Source organism: Petaurus breviceps, unplaced genomic scaffold, assembly GCF_028583685.1.
Source record: "Petaurus breviceps papuanus isolate PSGF00001 unplaced genomic scaffold, PetGlider_PUasm1.0 90881, whole genome shotgun sequence".
NCBI lineage: Eukaryota > Metazoa > Chordata > Mammalia > Diprotodontia > Petauridae > Petaurus > Petaurus breviceps.
Window position 1 is genome coordinate 6,187,604 of NW_027187369.1, and position 14,889 is coordinate 6,202,492.

At 40.6% G+C, this 14,889-nt stretch overlaps 1 protein-coding gene across 3 annotated transcripts in view; it reads right to left on the reverse strand.

The window, feature by feature from the left end:
• Window positions 1-4,087: 4,087 nt before the first annotated feature.
• The window catches only part of SMARCA1 (SNF2 related chromatin remodeling ATPase 1), a 114,449-nt gene continuing 103,647 nt past the window's right edge, over window positions 4,088-14,889 (reverse strand). For all 3 annotated transcript variants that reach the window (XM_069074042.1, XM_069074043.1, XM_069074041.1), the window contains exons 23-24: window positions 5,748-5,858; window positions 4,088-4,583 (exon numbers count right to left, since the gene is read on the reverse strand). In XM_069074042.1, coding sequence (XP_068930143.1) covers window positions 4,512-4,583; window positions 5,748-5,858 — 183 coding nt within the window. In that variant the 3' untranslated portion in view covers window positions 4,088-4,511. The remainder of the gene's footprint in view (window positions 4,584-5,747; window positions 5,859-14,889) is intronic.

Here is a 14,889-nt window from a genome sequence, read left to right on the forward strand (position 1 = left end):
GTGCTCTTACTCGCTGAGCCACCTGGCCGCCCCTAAGCAATTGGGGTAAAGTAACTTGCTCAAGGTTACACGGCCAGTTATTTCTGGGTGTGGTGCTGAGTGTCTGAGCCCGGGATTCGATCTCCAGGTCGTCCCAACACTGGAGCCGGCGCTCTTACTCACTGTGCTACCTGGCCGCCCCTCCACTTATATAATCTTAATTAAGTCACTTGCCCAATCCCTCCCAATTCTAGAGCCTCCCCCCTGTTGATGCTTTCTTATTTATGCTCCATACAGCTTGGTTATACCTGTTTGCTTGTCATGCCTGGGTAGGGGAGGGGGGAGGTAAGCTCCTTGAGGGCAGGCACTGTCTTTTACCTTTCTTGATATCCCCAATACTTAGCACAATGCCTGAAACATAGTAGGTGCTTAATTAATGCTTGACTGACTGAACTTCTTTGGGTCTTACAGATGAAGTTGGATGAGAGTAGTTCTTAACCTGGAATGTGTAAACTTGACTTCTTTAGGATTTGGGTAAATATGTTGAGAACTGGTATCTTTTGTAACCCTCTTTTATTTTATGTATTTAAAACCATTACTCTGAGAAGGGGCCCTAGGCTTTGCCATACTGTCTGCCAAAGGGCTCCAGGATTCAAGAAAGGATTAAGGCCCCTTGGACCTCAAGACCTCTGAGGTCCTAGTGACTCCTAAAGCTTATGAGCAAGTCATTTTTGCTTACTCTTTAACTGCTAAAAAAAAAAAGTGAATTGATTTTATGTGCTCTCCATGTGCCAGGCACTGTGCTAAACAATGGGAATATACAAAGAAAAGCAAAGACACAAAAACTGTCCTGCCCTCAAGGAGCTTCTGTTCTGGAAGCTTCAAAATCTGATAGAGAAGGCAGTACTAGCTGGGGAGGACAAGGAAAGGCCTGCAAAAGGTGGGATTTGCATCACCTTAAAGAAAGGCCCCAAACTAGGAGTTAGAAGTGAGGAGCAATAGCACTCCAAACCTGGGGCACAGGGAATACAAAGGCAGGGTATTGTAGAGTGTGGCAAGGCAGCACACTAGCTATGTTTTATACTATGAGGCCTTTAAAGACCACTTTTAGGCTTTCAAAAGGGAAATGAAATTGTTGATTTGAAAAATAATTGCATTTCCAGTCTGATGAACCCATTAATTCTGCAGACACATCCCCATGTTGTTTAAATGCTAACTTAGGATGCCCATCATAATGCCTATTATGATGCCCCTACGGTCACGTAGGTTTCCACAAATAATAAAGCTATTTACTTTTAAGAGCACGGGTACATAGATTTAGAGCTGGAAAGGACCATAGGGGCCGTTGAGTACAACCTCCCCAATCTACAGATGAGGAAACTGAGACCCAGAGAGGTTAAGTGACTTAACCAGGGCCACACACCTAGTATCTGATGGGATTTGGAGTCAGGAAGACCTACCCCCAAATACATACCTGCACAAAATGGGAATGACTCCCCAATATACACATAAGTGTCTTTCTCTTTCCTTTAGTCACCCCTTGAATAAGACTTAAAGTGATATCATTAGTCACCATATACGTGTAATAAATTGACCAATATAGAATGCTTTGGAGGGCCTACTTTGCTGCATGTATATATTTTTCAAAGGTCTAGGCTACATGTAAATCATGTGTTTTGGGCCCAAGTATACTTTAAATTTGTTGTAGAGTATAGGAATAGAATTTTGGCCTGAGATTTCTAGGATCTTCTCTGGCTCTTACTATTGGTTGGTGAAATTCCACTTTCCGTTTATTCGGCACCTCACTTATTAATCCTAGCATTCGATTAATCCTATTATCATGTTTGGATAAGCTTTTGTATGTCCCTAAGGCACACAGACAGACAGACAGACACACACACACACACACACACACACACACACAGAAGCCATAATGGGAATAAAACCATTTCGTAATATTCAGGTTACTTCGTGGTTCCTTCCATCTCAGACCAGCAGCTCTATTTTAATGTATTTCCACTGTACCATCAGCTCCACATTTCAAAGAGAAGGAACTGAATTTTTTCTTTATGTCACTTTAGCTGCTGTGTAGCATTAATCCCCAGCCAAATAAGCTATTAATTCACAGGAGAAATTTCTTGTTCTGGTAAAGAAATGCTATTTCTATGGGAGGAAAATTGCACTTCAAAACACATTTGAAAAGAAACTAAAAGAAGTTTCTTCTCTCTCTTTTCCTGAGATTACCTTGCAAATGTTTACACAATAAAGAGCGTGTTGCCTGACATGCTAAAACTGCTTAAGACACCTACAAGCCAATTTGGGGGATTCATCATTTAGGATGACACTGGGAAAGTCTTATGTGCATCTTCCTCAGGACCAACTTTTGACCCGTTTCCACTCCAGTCATCTGCCAAAGCACATTTTCATTGCCTTTACAGACAGTTCTCAAATTTTCTCTATTATCAACCCAACCCACAGCACCACTGCGGGTGAGAATCACCAGTTCTGTCTTGACTAATCTCTGCAATATCCCACCCTGTCCCCCCACCCCGATTTTAGCTCTAAAGACCTCCTCCTCATAAAGAAAACTGGGGAATATACCTTGTTCATACAGTTTCAATTTTCTTTTTTGAAGAAAAGCCTTATGAGGTAAAAATAGCATCTAAATCCAAATTTCTGAAACAACAAAATATTGTCAAGTATATACTGTGTACTTCTACAAACTGAAAACAAGAAAAATGCTTCTCTTCTGGGGGGGGCTGAGGGGAAAAAAAGGGATCCCAACCCACAGCTGTTGTCAATTCTCTTAAAATTGCCATGGCATTAGAAGACTCAAAAATACTCAAAAAGTAAGAAATATAGAAAAAGCAAGTATTCAAGGATGCTGGTTCAACGACACACTTAAATCCCCCCCAGGAACCATATAATGTGGTAGGAAGCAAAAATAAATCCTTATGGTTAATGAGATTCTCAGGAGAAACTCAGTTTTCTACTCTGGTCACTTGTAATACTTCATAATCCCTTGTGGATTGGGCAATGTATCAGTCTAACATGAACACTTTGAATCCTGTGAATTTCTTGATGACCATTGACCATGCCTGTCCATATCTTGGTTTGTCCAATTGAACATCAGGAGTCTATTTCCAAGAGCTATTTCTTATACAAGTTAACTCTGAACCTTCAGCTGTTAACATAGTCAGCACCCAATACACCCAATGAAATCAATCTCCTTCACCCGGTGGCCTGAAAGGACCCTGGAAGAGATTCTGGGAATCATGGCCTTGACATCAGCAGTCATTTCCAATGATGGAAATCCCCTAAAATCAAGTCCCAAGAGATGACCTTTGTGAGGGAACCCTGAAGTGGTAATTTTAGGCACCCTGTGGTTAATTAAGCAAGGGTACAGTTGGCTCATACACTTGGCTCCCTGCTGCTGACATGCAGGGTTCTAGGCCTGGGGAGCTGCATCCAGAGAGCCTAAATCATGGTCTTTCTCCTGTCCCTCCCAAATGATCTCTTGTGTTCCTGGCTTTACCAACCTGCCTTGGAACTCAGTTATGAGCCCACCTCTGGCTTAATAACCAGTTTCTGATTTACTAGATTTCTACCTGTCAGGTTGCCATGTCTGTTCTAGGCCAGATTTTGATAGCACAATACTTGGCACAAAGAACATGTCTGATAAATGCTTGTCGATTGGTTGAGGGAGTGGGATTTTTCAGTTCGGGTCTTATAACAGACCACAAAGAAGTCAGCAAGCAAAGAGTTAGCTTATTGCCAAATAAAGTAGTTAGTAGTGAAGAATGCAATTCGGCAAATATTACCGCTGTACCGCTGCCCCCAAAAAACAAGAATAATTAAATTTCTCATAGATACTTCTTTATTATGTTTTCCCACCTGAATATTTTAGAGAATAATTTAAATGTAATGTGTACTGACAGCAAACACGGTATCAAATATTAGCTTTATAACATTTTTTTTCTTTTCTCACCCTTTATTCCAGTAGGAAAAAAAAATATTTAGATGACCTCAAAGAAACAATTATTATGTTAATCACAGTCTGCAGCTCATATCCCATAGAAAAGAAAGCAACAAAAAAGTCCAAAGTCTATTTCTCCTCAAATGACTTTAATTTTATTTTTTCCACAGCCATATAAATTTTAAGTATGAAAGAACAGTGATAGAACTATAGAATCCAGGCTCTTTTTCAAAGCAGCGGTAGCGTAGGAAACATAGAAAAGCTGAAACCTCTGCACCAGCCTCCAAAGAACAAGGACTGGGGAGATTTTGAGGAAGGCATGAAATTCACAAGCTACAGAACACCAAAATTTTTGGAATGAATAAAGTAGAACACTACACATTTCAGGTAAAAAGCATTTAAAAGATATAAAATATGCAAAAAATTAGAGCTAGCCAGAGACTTTTTGTTAGTTATTGGGAATACAATAGAAACTAGCGATTAATATTTGACCATAAAGAGGATGGGGTTGGGGGGCTGGGAATAGATATTCCTCAGGTAACACTATTTCTCGGCTTTAAGATTTCACCTTCTTGGCGTCCTTCTTGCCAGAGCTCTCAGTGGCCGGCTCCGCCTTTCTTTTCTGGGTCTAAAACAGAAAAGAAATTTAATGCTCTGCTCTGATACACACATGAAACACCCAGACCCATCATGTTAAATCTAGAACATGACTATTAAATTCTTCAGACCATGGCCATTCACTTGAAGGTTAGAAATTCCCATAGTGGGGTGGCTAGGTGGCTCAATGAGTAGAGCATGGCCCCAGAGTCTAGAGGACCTGAGTTCAGTTCCAGCCTCAGACACTTAACACAAAAAACTAGCCGTGTATCCTTGGGCAAGTTACTTAACCCCAACTGCCCTCCAAAAGGCCAAAAAAAAAATTCCTATAGTCAATGTTCTATGTGGTCCAAGAAAACAGACCACTGCAAAGAACCTGCCCAAATGTTTTTCACCAGGGGAAAAAAACACATAACAACCTTCAAATAGTAGTCACTCTTCCTCCACCTACACATGGCATGGGAAACGTATTTAACTTTAAGAACCACTTTATTTTCATTAAGTGCATTTCTTGAGCAAAATTTAATTTAGAAGAATGTGCTTTTATAACTCCAAGGGTGGATTTGCAGCCAATCTACCCCAAGTTCTCTGAGGTAATGCAATTTATTAAAATATTTCAGACTGTCTACACAAAGTCAAGAGTTTGATTCTGAACCCAGAGAAAGCTGATTCCACAAAGAATTCATAAATGACTAAATAAGGTTTGTAGACTGGTTGGAGGTTCTGATTTACAGAGATTGCAGGCAGCGCCCAGCCTAAATTAACTGAATGGAAACTCAAGTTTCTGTTCAATCCAGTTGGCTCCATGAACACAGCTCTAGCATCATAACTAACAGGGGTGGGGAACCTGTGGCCTCGAGGCCATAGGTGACCCTCTAGGACCTCAAGTGCAGCCCAATCCAGGGCCTCTGACTCCAGATCCATTGCCCTTTCTAGTACCAGATTGCCTCTAGCTACATGGCAATCCTTTGGAAGATTTTTTACATCACTGAGTTCTATTAAAAAAGAACTAGTATGTGATTATATCGTGTGATTCTTGTCAACAAAGACAGTTACACTTCACAAAAAAATGTATAAGCTAATAATTCCAAGTACCATTTTAAACTTGCTTTATTCTTTTTTCCCCAAGATAAGATTAGGAATCTAAAATTGACTCTAAACTGTTTTAAAATACTTTTTTTAAGAATTACCTTACCATTGGCCCTTTTATTCCACGTTTCTTTTTTTCTGCTCTCTCTTTTTCTTCAATTTCCATGTTCTCTTTTTCGATCAATGATATGAGAGTATTACAGCGTCTCTGGAATTCCTAAATCAAAATAAAAGCTTTAAAAAACACCATTCATTTCTGCGACCCAGGCTTAGGCACAAATTAGGGAAATATCGCGCTAGTCTGTAGTTACAAGATCACCAGTTCACAGATTTAGAGATGGAAGAGACCTCATAGGCCACATAGTCCAATGCCTTCATTTCACAAAGGGGTAAACTGAGGCTGAAGGAGAAGTAACTTCTGGGAAATCCAACAGGCTCCAAATGCAGCACTCTTACCACTTTGGTCTCCTGCCTTGTTTCTACATTTAGAATGAGAGATGGGGTTCCTAAGTATTCTAAGACACGCTTACTCAATGGCAGTTTGGAAGGATGTCTCCGGCGGAGTACCTTAGGGATCTGTGCTTGACCCTACACTATGAAATCTGTATCAGTGACTTGGATAAAGGCATAAATGACAGGAAACTAGGAGGGATGGCAGACACACCAGATAATGGAGTCAGTATAAAAGAGCTCCACAGGCTATAATTCAAGGACAGATCTAATAAGATGAAAGATAATAGGAATCAACAATCAATGTTAGAGGTACAAGATGAGAGAGGTGTGGCCTGACAGCAGTTCATCTGAAAATGAGCTGGGGTTCACAGTGGCCCATGAGCACAATGTGAGCCAACAGAGTAATATGGTGGCCAAGAAATCTAACAAGATCTTAGGCAGGGCTACAAGAGGCAAAAATTGGGGTGTAAAATGCGTCTATACTATTGGACTGAATTGATTTATTCCTTCATTTTGTTTAACTGTTTTTTGCCAATTTTCTCCCCCTCTTTATCACAAAGAATGGCTTTCTGGGGAGGAGAAGAGGAGATATTTACAAATGAAGGTGATATATAAAACAAAAGAGACCAATTTTTAAAAGTTTTTAAGAGAAAAACATAGTGCCTAGGATGTAGGAGGTGCCAGGAACACTGTCTTCTTGCCTGGTCAGACAAGGGCTGGAGAACTGGGTTCAGTTCTGGGTACCACTATCTAGAGGTGACATCAATAGGCCAGAGAGCAGCTAGAGGGTGGAGGCCAAGATGTCAAGGTCACACGGGGAAGAATTAAGACATTTAAGTTGTTTAGCCTAGAGAAGACGCAGGTGAAGATTGACAACTGTGTTCAAGTATCTTAAGGGCTATTCTATAGAAGGAAGATTAGGCTTGTTCTGTTGGGCCAACCAAGACTTGTGGGTAGAAGTTGCAAAGAGGCTAATTTCATGGAATGGGCAGCTTTGGGAAGTAGTGCCCCCCCATGAAGGTCTTCAAGCAGAGATTGTATGACAGGCAGCCAAGAAGTCAGGAAGCTGTATGAATCTGGGCCAGTCACCTATACAGTCTGCCTCAGTTTACACATCTGTAAAATGGGGATGATAATAGCACCTATCTCCCTGGGTTGTTGCGAAGATAAAAATGAGATACTATATTAAGCATTTTGCAAACCTTAAAACACTATAAATGCTAGCTGCTTGGTTGTTGCTGTTCAGGTATCAGTTGGACAAAATAACCTCTGGGGGTTCCTTCAGTCCTAAGATTCTATGGGTTAACCTTGCCAGCAGGAGAATATACCAAGAATATCAGCAACAAAGGTTTACAAAACAAATTTTTACATATGGACAGCAAGCTTACACACTATTCATAAGAGTGGGAAAGAACATGTGCTATTAGCCCTGTCTGCTTAACTTGTCCTTGGAACAAAGGAATGGTAGTTCCCATCAACTATTCATTCAACAAACATTTATCTACTGGCACTCACATATCATGGTGCTAGGAGGTCACAGGATCTAAAGCTGAAAGGTAAATCAGGGATCAGCCTTCCTTTTCAAGATAAGGAAAATGCAGTCTAGAGCAGGCTACTTACTACCCCTTTTTCAGAGTTTTGGCAGTATCCGCGGGCATTACCAGCATTCGCAGACACTACATGGTGTGATGGAATGCCCAGTGTAAAATGGGCATATTCGTGATCAGAACCAAGACTGCATGCGATGCAACATGGGCAAGCACTGCCAGAAACCTCAGATTCATTGCATGTCTCATTTTGGATCAATTTTCGGTCGTTAATCTCTTCAGAAACCTTTTTCTTTTGCCAAATTTTTCTGCAACCCCGGTTGTGACCCACAGCTTAAAACACACTGGTCTAGACAGCTTCAGTTGACTTTTCCCAAGTCACACCCAAGTACCAGAGAGGGGGTTCAAACCAAGCCTACAGATCCAATGATCTTTCATCACCCTGGGCCTTATGACACTCATGCCCTAACAGGGGGTTAAAACGTTAACTGAGATCATGATTATAAATAGTATGGCATAATAAACGCTTTTGAAAGTTACAAAACTTCTTGTCAAATGAGGAAATCATGGAAAAGGAAACCAAAGTATTTTCAACAATCCTGTTTTCATTGTTCCATTCTCTACCTATGTCCTTAACTTGGGGTCCTTGAACTTGTTTTGTTTAATATTTTAACAACTGCATGTCAGGATAATTGTTTCCTCTGGAAGCCTATGCATTTTATTTGATGCATTTGCAAACATGATTCAGAAAAAAGGCCCAGATTGACCACCTAAACTGTTTGTTGTTGCAAAGACCATTCCTTCTCCAGCTCATTTTACAGATAAGGAAACTGAGGCAAACACAGTAGAGTGACTTGTCCAAGGTCACACAGCTAGTAAGTATCTGAGGCCAGATCTGAACTCTCTAAGATGTGTTTTCCTTACTGCAGGCCTGGTGCACTGTCCACTATGCAACCCAGCTGCCCAATCCCCACTCAAGCTCGGGGTAGAACTATAACGAAAGACCATATGGAGGTCTCTATAAACCTCAGGGTATAGTGTAAATGTGGATTCTTTTCATTTTCTCTTGTTTTTACTATTAAATCATCATTCCTTCATTCTGTTAATCTTTTGATGGGCTTAAGATGCAAGGCAATTGGGGTTAAGTCACTGTACCACCTAGGTGCCCCCTAGAAGTACTTTTTAAAAATGAATCCAGGGGGCAGCTAGGTGAAGCAGTGAATGGAGTACTGGCCCTGGAGTCAGGAGGACCTGAATTTAAATGCAGCCTCAGACACTTAACACTTACTAGCTGTGTGACCTTGGGCAAGTCACTTAACCCCAATTGCCCTACCTTCCCCCTCCAAAAAGCAAAAAAATAAAAGGTTTTTTTTAAATTAAAAATTAATCCATAATCCATAGGTATATTGGGAATGTAGGTGGTAAGGTGGATAGAGCACTGGGCTTGGCATCAGGAAGACTCCTCTTCATGAGTTCAAATCTAGTCTTAGACAATTATTGGCTGTGTTACCCTGGTCAAGTCACTTTACACTGTTTGCCTCAGTTCCCTCATCTGTAAAATGAACTGGAGAAGGAAATGACAAACCACTCCAGTATCTTTGCCAAGAAAACCCCAAAATGGGGTCACCAAGAGTCAGATATGACTGAAAAGACTCAAGAACCACAGCAGCAACGTATACTACAAGGTTATTCCAGGTTCACCATTACCTAAAGTGAAAGAAAGCATATTCGAGTTTCCTTACACAATAGCTTTTACACACTCACTCGAAAATAAGCACATCATTTATCTATTATAAAATGGGCCAAGATGAAAGCAGATGAGCTGTGATGTTGACTTTGCAGGGAATTTAGGTCAATTCTCAAACCATTAAGCTATTGTCCTCTGGTTATTTTTATTTTCAATAAGATGCCTGGACCAGAAATAACATCAGAGAGGTTTGAGGTTTGGTCTGAGATACATATTCGCGAATCATATGGGTGATTCAGAAACAACCAATATTTTTAGGAAAATATGCTATGCAGAAAAGTAAAGCAGCTCATTGGGTCTATAAATAATCTGCAGAGCAAGTTCTAACCTTTGGGCCTTTTCAACTAGTCTCTAATGATTCAAAGCACAAAAAAAATAACCAGAGAAATGGGAGTGGGGATGGATGCGTATGGAGGTGGCATTCATAGACCTTCAATTACAGGTAATGTCACTTTCTCTAATGGTACCCACCCCAATATTGATCCCCACTCTTATGTGATCCAAGACTAAATAAATGGCTCTATAAACAGAAACCTGTTTCAGCCTTTTGCTAGCTTTTTTTTTAAATGGAGAAAGTACTAGTATGTCAATGAATCCAATTTAAAAAAAAAGAACGTATACAAACAAACGTGAAAAATATCTGTTGGGAAAATGTTTTCACCACTATAAACTCTCCTCCCCTTCCATGCCCCTTTGAGACTTTTAATTTATTGTAGCAAGGGGGCCCAGTGGATAGAATGCCAGTCTTAGAGTCAGGAGGACCTGAGTTCAAATCTGGCCTCACATACTCACATACACACACTAGCCTTGTGACCCAGGGCAAGTCACTTCACCCCGTTTGCCTTAGTTTCCTCATCTGGAGAATGAGCTGGAGAAGGAAACAGCAAACCACTCCAGTATCTTTGCCAAGAAAACCCCAAATGGGATCACAAAGAGTTGGACAAGACTGAAAATGACAACAACAAATGGGGCAGGAACTATGCTAAGTACTGGGCATATAAAGGCCCAAACAGCCTGTCCACTCAAGGAGTTCACATTCTGATGGGGGAGACAACATGCCAACAACCAGAGACCTCTCAGATGCAATGGAAGCACTGTAAATGGGAAGGACCCTCCAAGGGAAGGCACTAACAGTGGGCAGGGCTGGGAAAGACCTCTTGCAGAAGGGAAGGTCTGAGGAAACCAAGAGGCAGAGGTGAAAAGGGAGAACATTCCTGGTAGATGCCCATAGTTGGGAATGGAGCGCCATGTTCAATGAGAATATGTACTGTCTTTCTATCATCTCCCCTGCTTTTTCTAGAGACTTTATTTCTTTGAAGGTTTACCATTTTTTTCCATTGTAGCTATTTTTCCAGCCTCTTTCGCACAGTAGGGATCACTTGAGTCAGCATCAGAAGGAAGCTCATTTTCACAGGGTCTCCTCTTCAGTAACAGACTATAGCTTCCGCCGCCTTTTTCCCCTCTTTCTCCTTCTCTAAAAATTGCTCCCAAGCAGTCAGTTGATTCATTCCTTCCAACCTGAATTTTTTCAACTTCAGCATTTTCTTTAAGACCAGATCCCATTCACTTTGCATTTCTTTTCTTGCTCCTGAATTAGATGCAAAAGTAGCCTGTACGTGGCAATCCATTTATAAACATCCTTCTGATTCTTCTTCGGGTTCAAATCTTCTTCTGTCCCAGAGAAAGCCAAATAGGCATAGAAAGTCGTGACAAGAAGCTGGTCTTTTCAAAAATCATCTCTTTGGTGAAAGAATTTTTCTATGATCACACTGGTCCCAGGCAACCTCTATTGTCTATGATCCCATCACAGCAGATGCGAGCTATATGGGTTTAGCCAATGGTATGTCCATCAGCTATCTAAGACAATACCTTTTGGTTCATCATCAAATGTAATATGGTCTGGTATCAGACTTTCCAGATTATTACTGGTTGGTCCAAAATAATGAATTTAATTGAAAGCACAAAACTTTTGAGTTGAGCCTGAAAGGATGAGGAAAAATTTGACAGGCAGGCAGAGATGAAGTGAAAAGAAACAGCACAGACAAAGGTGTGGAGGTAGGAAGGCATGAGGCACATTAGTAGCAAAGTAACCACATTTAACAGTAGACTGGGATATTTGTAGGGAAATAATGGGAGGTAAGACTGGAAAAACAGATCAGAGTAAGCATACAGAGGGTCTTTAATATCAGGCTAAAGAGTTTTGACTTTATTTGCTGGGGGAAGGGAGGGGAGAGAACAAAACATGGAGGATGAGAACTGGTTTTGTTGGTGGGAAAGTCTCGAAATGCAGCTTAACAGTAAACATTCAAGGTCTTCTTCCTTCATTTTCCACATGTTTTAGTAAACTTGCTTGCTGGCTACAGGGCAGCTAGATAGCACTGCTGTGGTGAAAGCACTGGACCCAGAGTCAGAAAGACCCAGGGAAAATCATTTAGCTGTCTGCCTCAGTTTCCTCACCTAGAAAATGAGCTAGGGAAGGAAATGGCAAACCTTTCCCCAGGATCTCTGCCAAGACAACCCCAAATGGGGTCACGGAGATTGGACATGATTGAAAAACAACTGAACAACAAGACTTGCTACCTAATAACCCTGATTTCCAATTTGGGATATGGATATACATATATACGCACATCTTCAAGGTAAAATGTAATGCTAGCAATGTGAAACACTTGTTGTGAGCCTTGGTGTGAGCCAGGAATATCAGCAAAGGAGGTGCCCCAAGTCCTAATACAGACTACCCCAACATTCTGCCTCAAAGACTCAACTGAACAAGCACAGAAAGTATCGGGAGACTCAAAGTGACTTCTTGAACATGATTAAATGGACTCAAACATATAACATTTCCTCTGTACAAAAAATCCTAGACACTAAAGCCTGCCTACGTCTGAATGACAGAAGTCTTGGAGGAGTCCTGGCTGAAAGTCGAGGACAGATCAAGGAGGGAGGGCAAAGAACTGGGCATCTGAACTTGAAGGTAAAAAGCTCTTTGTAAGAATCTCTGTTTAGTTCTTCAGTTCTTAGCAAATGAAGATGAATGTTCTCACGCTCTCCTCCACCTCTCTATTTACCTCTCTCCCTCCCCCTTTTCTTTCTTGCTCTCTCTCTCTCTCTCTCTCTCTCTCTCTCTCTCTCTCATTTTTTGAATAAAAACCACATACCCCAAATCACCCAACTTTGAAATTCTCTGAATCATTTTCCAGGTTCCTGACTAACCTGGTGCTTCTCTGAACTCCTATTATCTAACAAAAAGCCACAGCTGTTCCCAGGGCCACAATGTGAGTTGCCAGTCTAATAACTCCAACCTGCACTTCTCAGAGAAGACAAAAAGTTCTGATGCTTCTATTCAACTAATGCTGCTTGAACATTTAAAAAAAAAATCAATATTTATAGCGTGTTGCATTATGTCACTTTCCAAAAAAGATAATGGAGGGGTAAGAAGAACCCCCAAGTGACAACATGCTGTTGGTACATTAATAATCCTCTAATTCCTATCAGCATCCTCAATCAAACTCTACAGCCATATGACAATGCCAGCCTCAAATTTCTGAGGGACTCTTCAGACTTACAAATTAACAAGTGTGGTGTGACACTGCCCATCATGGTCACCCCAGAAATCATTTTCAATTTTTTCATTTATCACTCCTCACAGGCAGCCTTTCAAAGAGCTTTGCAATACTACTACTTTTTTTGTCTTTTTGGAGGGGGAATGGCAGGGCAAATGGGGTTAAGTGACTTGCCCAAGGTCACACAGCTGGTGCAATAGTACTTCTTAAAAGAACTCCTCGTAAACAATATCTGGTCTGAAACAGGACGACTTTACCAAATTAAGATACTGAGCCAGAGAAAAGTTAAGTTGGCTACACCAAAATTCAGGACTCCAATACACATTAAATTCCACATTTCATGAACAGCCAAAACATTTAGACTTTCAGTTGTCTCAAAGATAAGCTCCCATAAACATAAGAGGATTTTTCCCTTTTAATTTTTTAAGAAGCTAACACTAGGGGCAGCTAGGTGGTGCAGTGAATAGAGCACAAGCCCTAGAGTCAGGAGGACCTGAATTCAAATCCAGCCTCAGACACTTAACACTTACTAGCCGTGTGACCTTGGGCAAGTCACTTAATCCCAATTGCTCTACCTTCCCCTCCTCCAAAAAGCAAAAAAGAAGCCAACACTAAATCTTTAGTATTAATGTATTCTCTCCTATTCCCCTAACTTTCATATAGCCTAGAGGTTCTTCACCTTTTCTTGTGTCCTGGTCCCCTTGTTGGGCAGGCTTGAGAAACCTTGGGATGGGCCCTTTCTCAGAATCATGGTTTTAAATGCATAAAATATAAGATTATTAAGAGAAACCAATCATACTGAAATATAATCACTGAAATATTTTTAAAACCAAGTGCATGAAAGGCAGGTTAAGAATTCCTTTAGAATGTGCTATTTTTTAAAAAAGTAACACAAAGAATGAGCATGGAATTAGGCACAAATATGTGAGGCAGGGGAGTAAAAATGACCTTCCTTTTTTTCCAAAAAGTTTCTTTATACTTTGCTGTATCACCAACAAGCTACAAGTGATAAGTGCTACTCTCAAATGAGTTACAGGATTTTAAATCTGGCTTTCAATTTTCTAGAGGAAAACTACAAGGAAAATCCATCCTTGACCAAGCAGAGAGTTTATAAAATACTCTTGGGCAATGAACTGGTAAACAAGTTAATGCCTAGGATTCATTGTGAACCCTATCAAACTGGAGAAAGTTAACACAAAACTGTACCAATAAAATAAGAAATTCTGTGTTCCCTTACAGTTCTAAAGGGGAATGTTCTTTTCTAAATCTTCATTAAGCTATATGTTAATTAATAATAAAGTTGTGGGAGCGGCCAGGTAGCACAGCAAGTAAGAGCACCGGCCCCAGTATTGAGATGACCTGGAGATCAAATCCAGGCTCATACACTTAGCACCCACCCAGAAACACCTGGCCATGTAACCTTGAGCAAGTTACTTAACCCTGATTGCTTTAAAAAATAATAATAATAACAATAAAGTTGTGATTTGTAAACAAACCAGTAATAACACTAAAATCTAACTGCATTGTGGGCAACAGTATTGCTTTGTGTGACTCACTCTCAAATTCCATTAAAAAAAAAGAAATGTACTCGTTAATCCAAAGGACTGAGTCACTCTTTTGAATGGTTAACAGTTTGCACAACCGTCAGCATCAACACCAGAGACAATAAGCACATCTATAGCTTCTCGAAAAGGTTCATCCTGGTCATGCTTCCAGCCTACTCTTCAGTGAGTGAGATGACTCATAGATGGAGTGGGGTGAAGAGCTTGAAAAAAATTTGCAAAAAGTTAAAATGGGCCTTCTGAATTCAGGCTGCAAAATAATACAACTTTTGTTTGAAGAGGAAAAAGAAAAGAATTTCAAAATTAAGAAGAAAAATCAATACTGGGGGCAGCTAAGTGGCACTGCAATGGATAAAGCATTGGCCCTAAAGTCAGG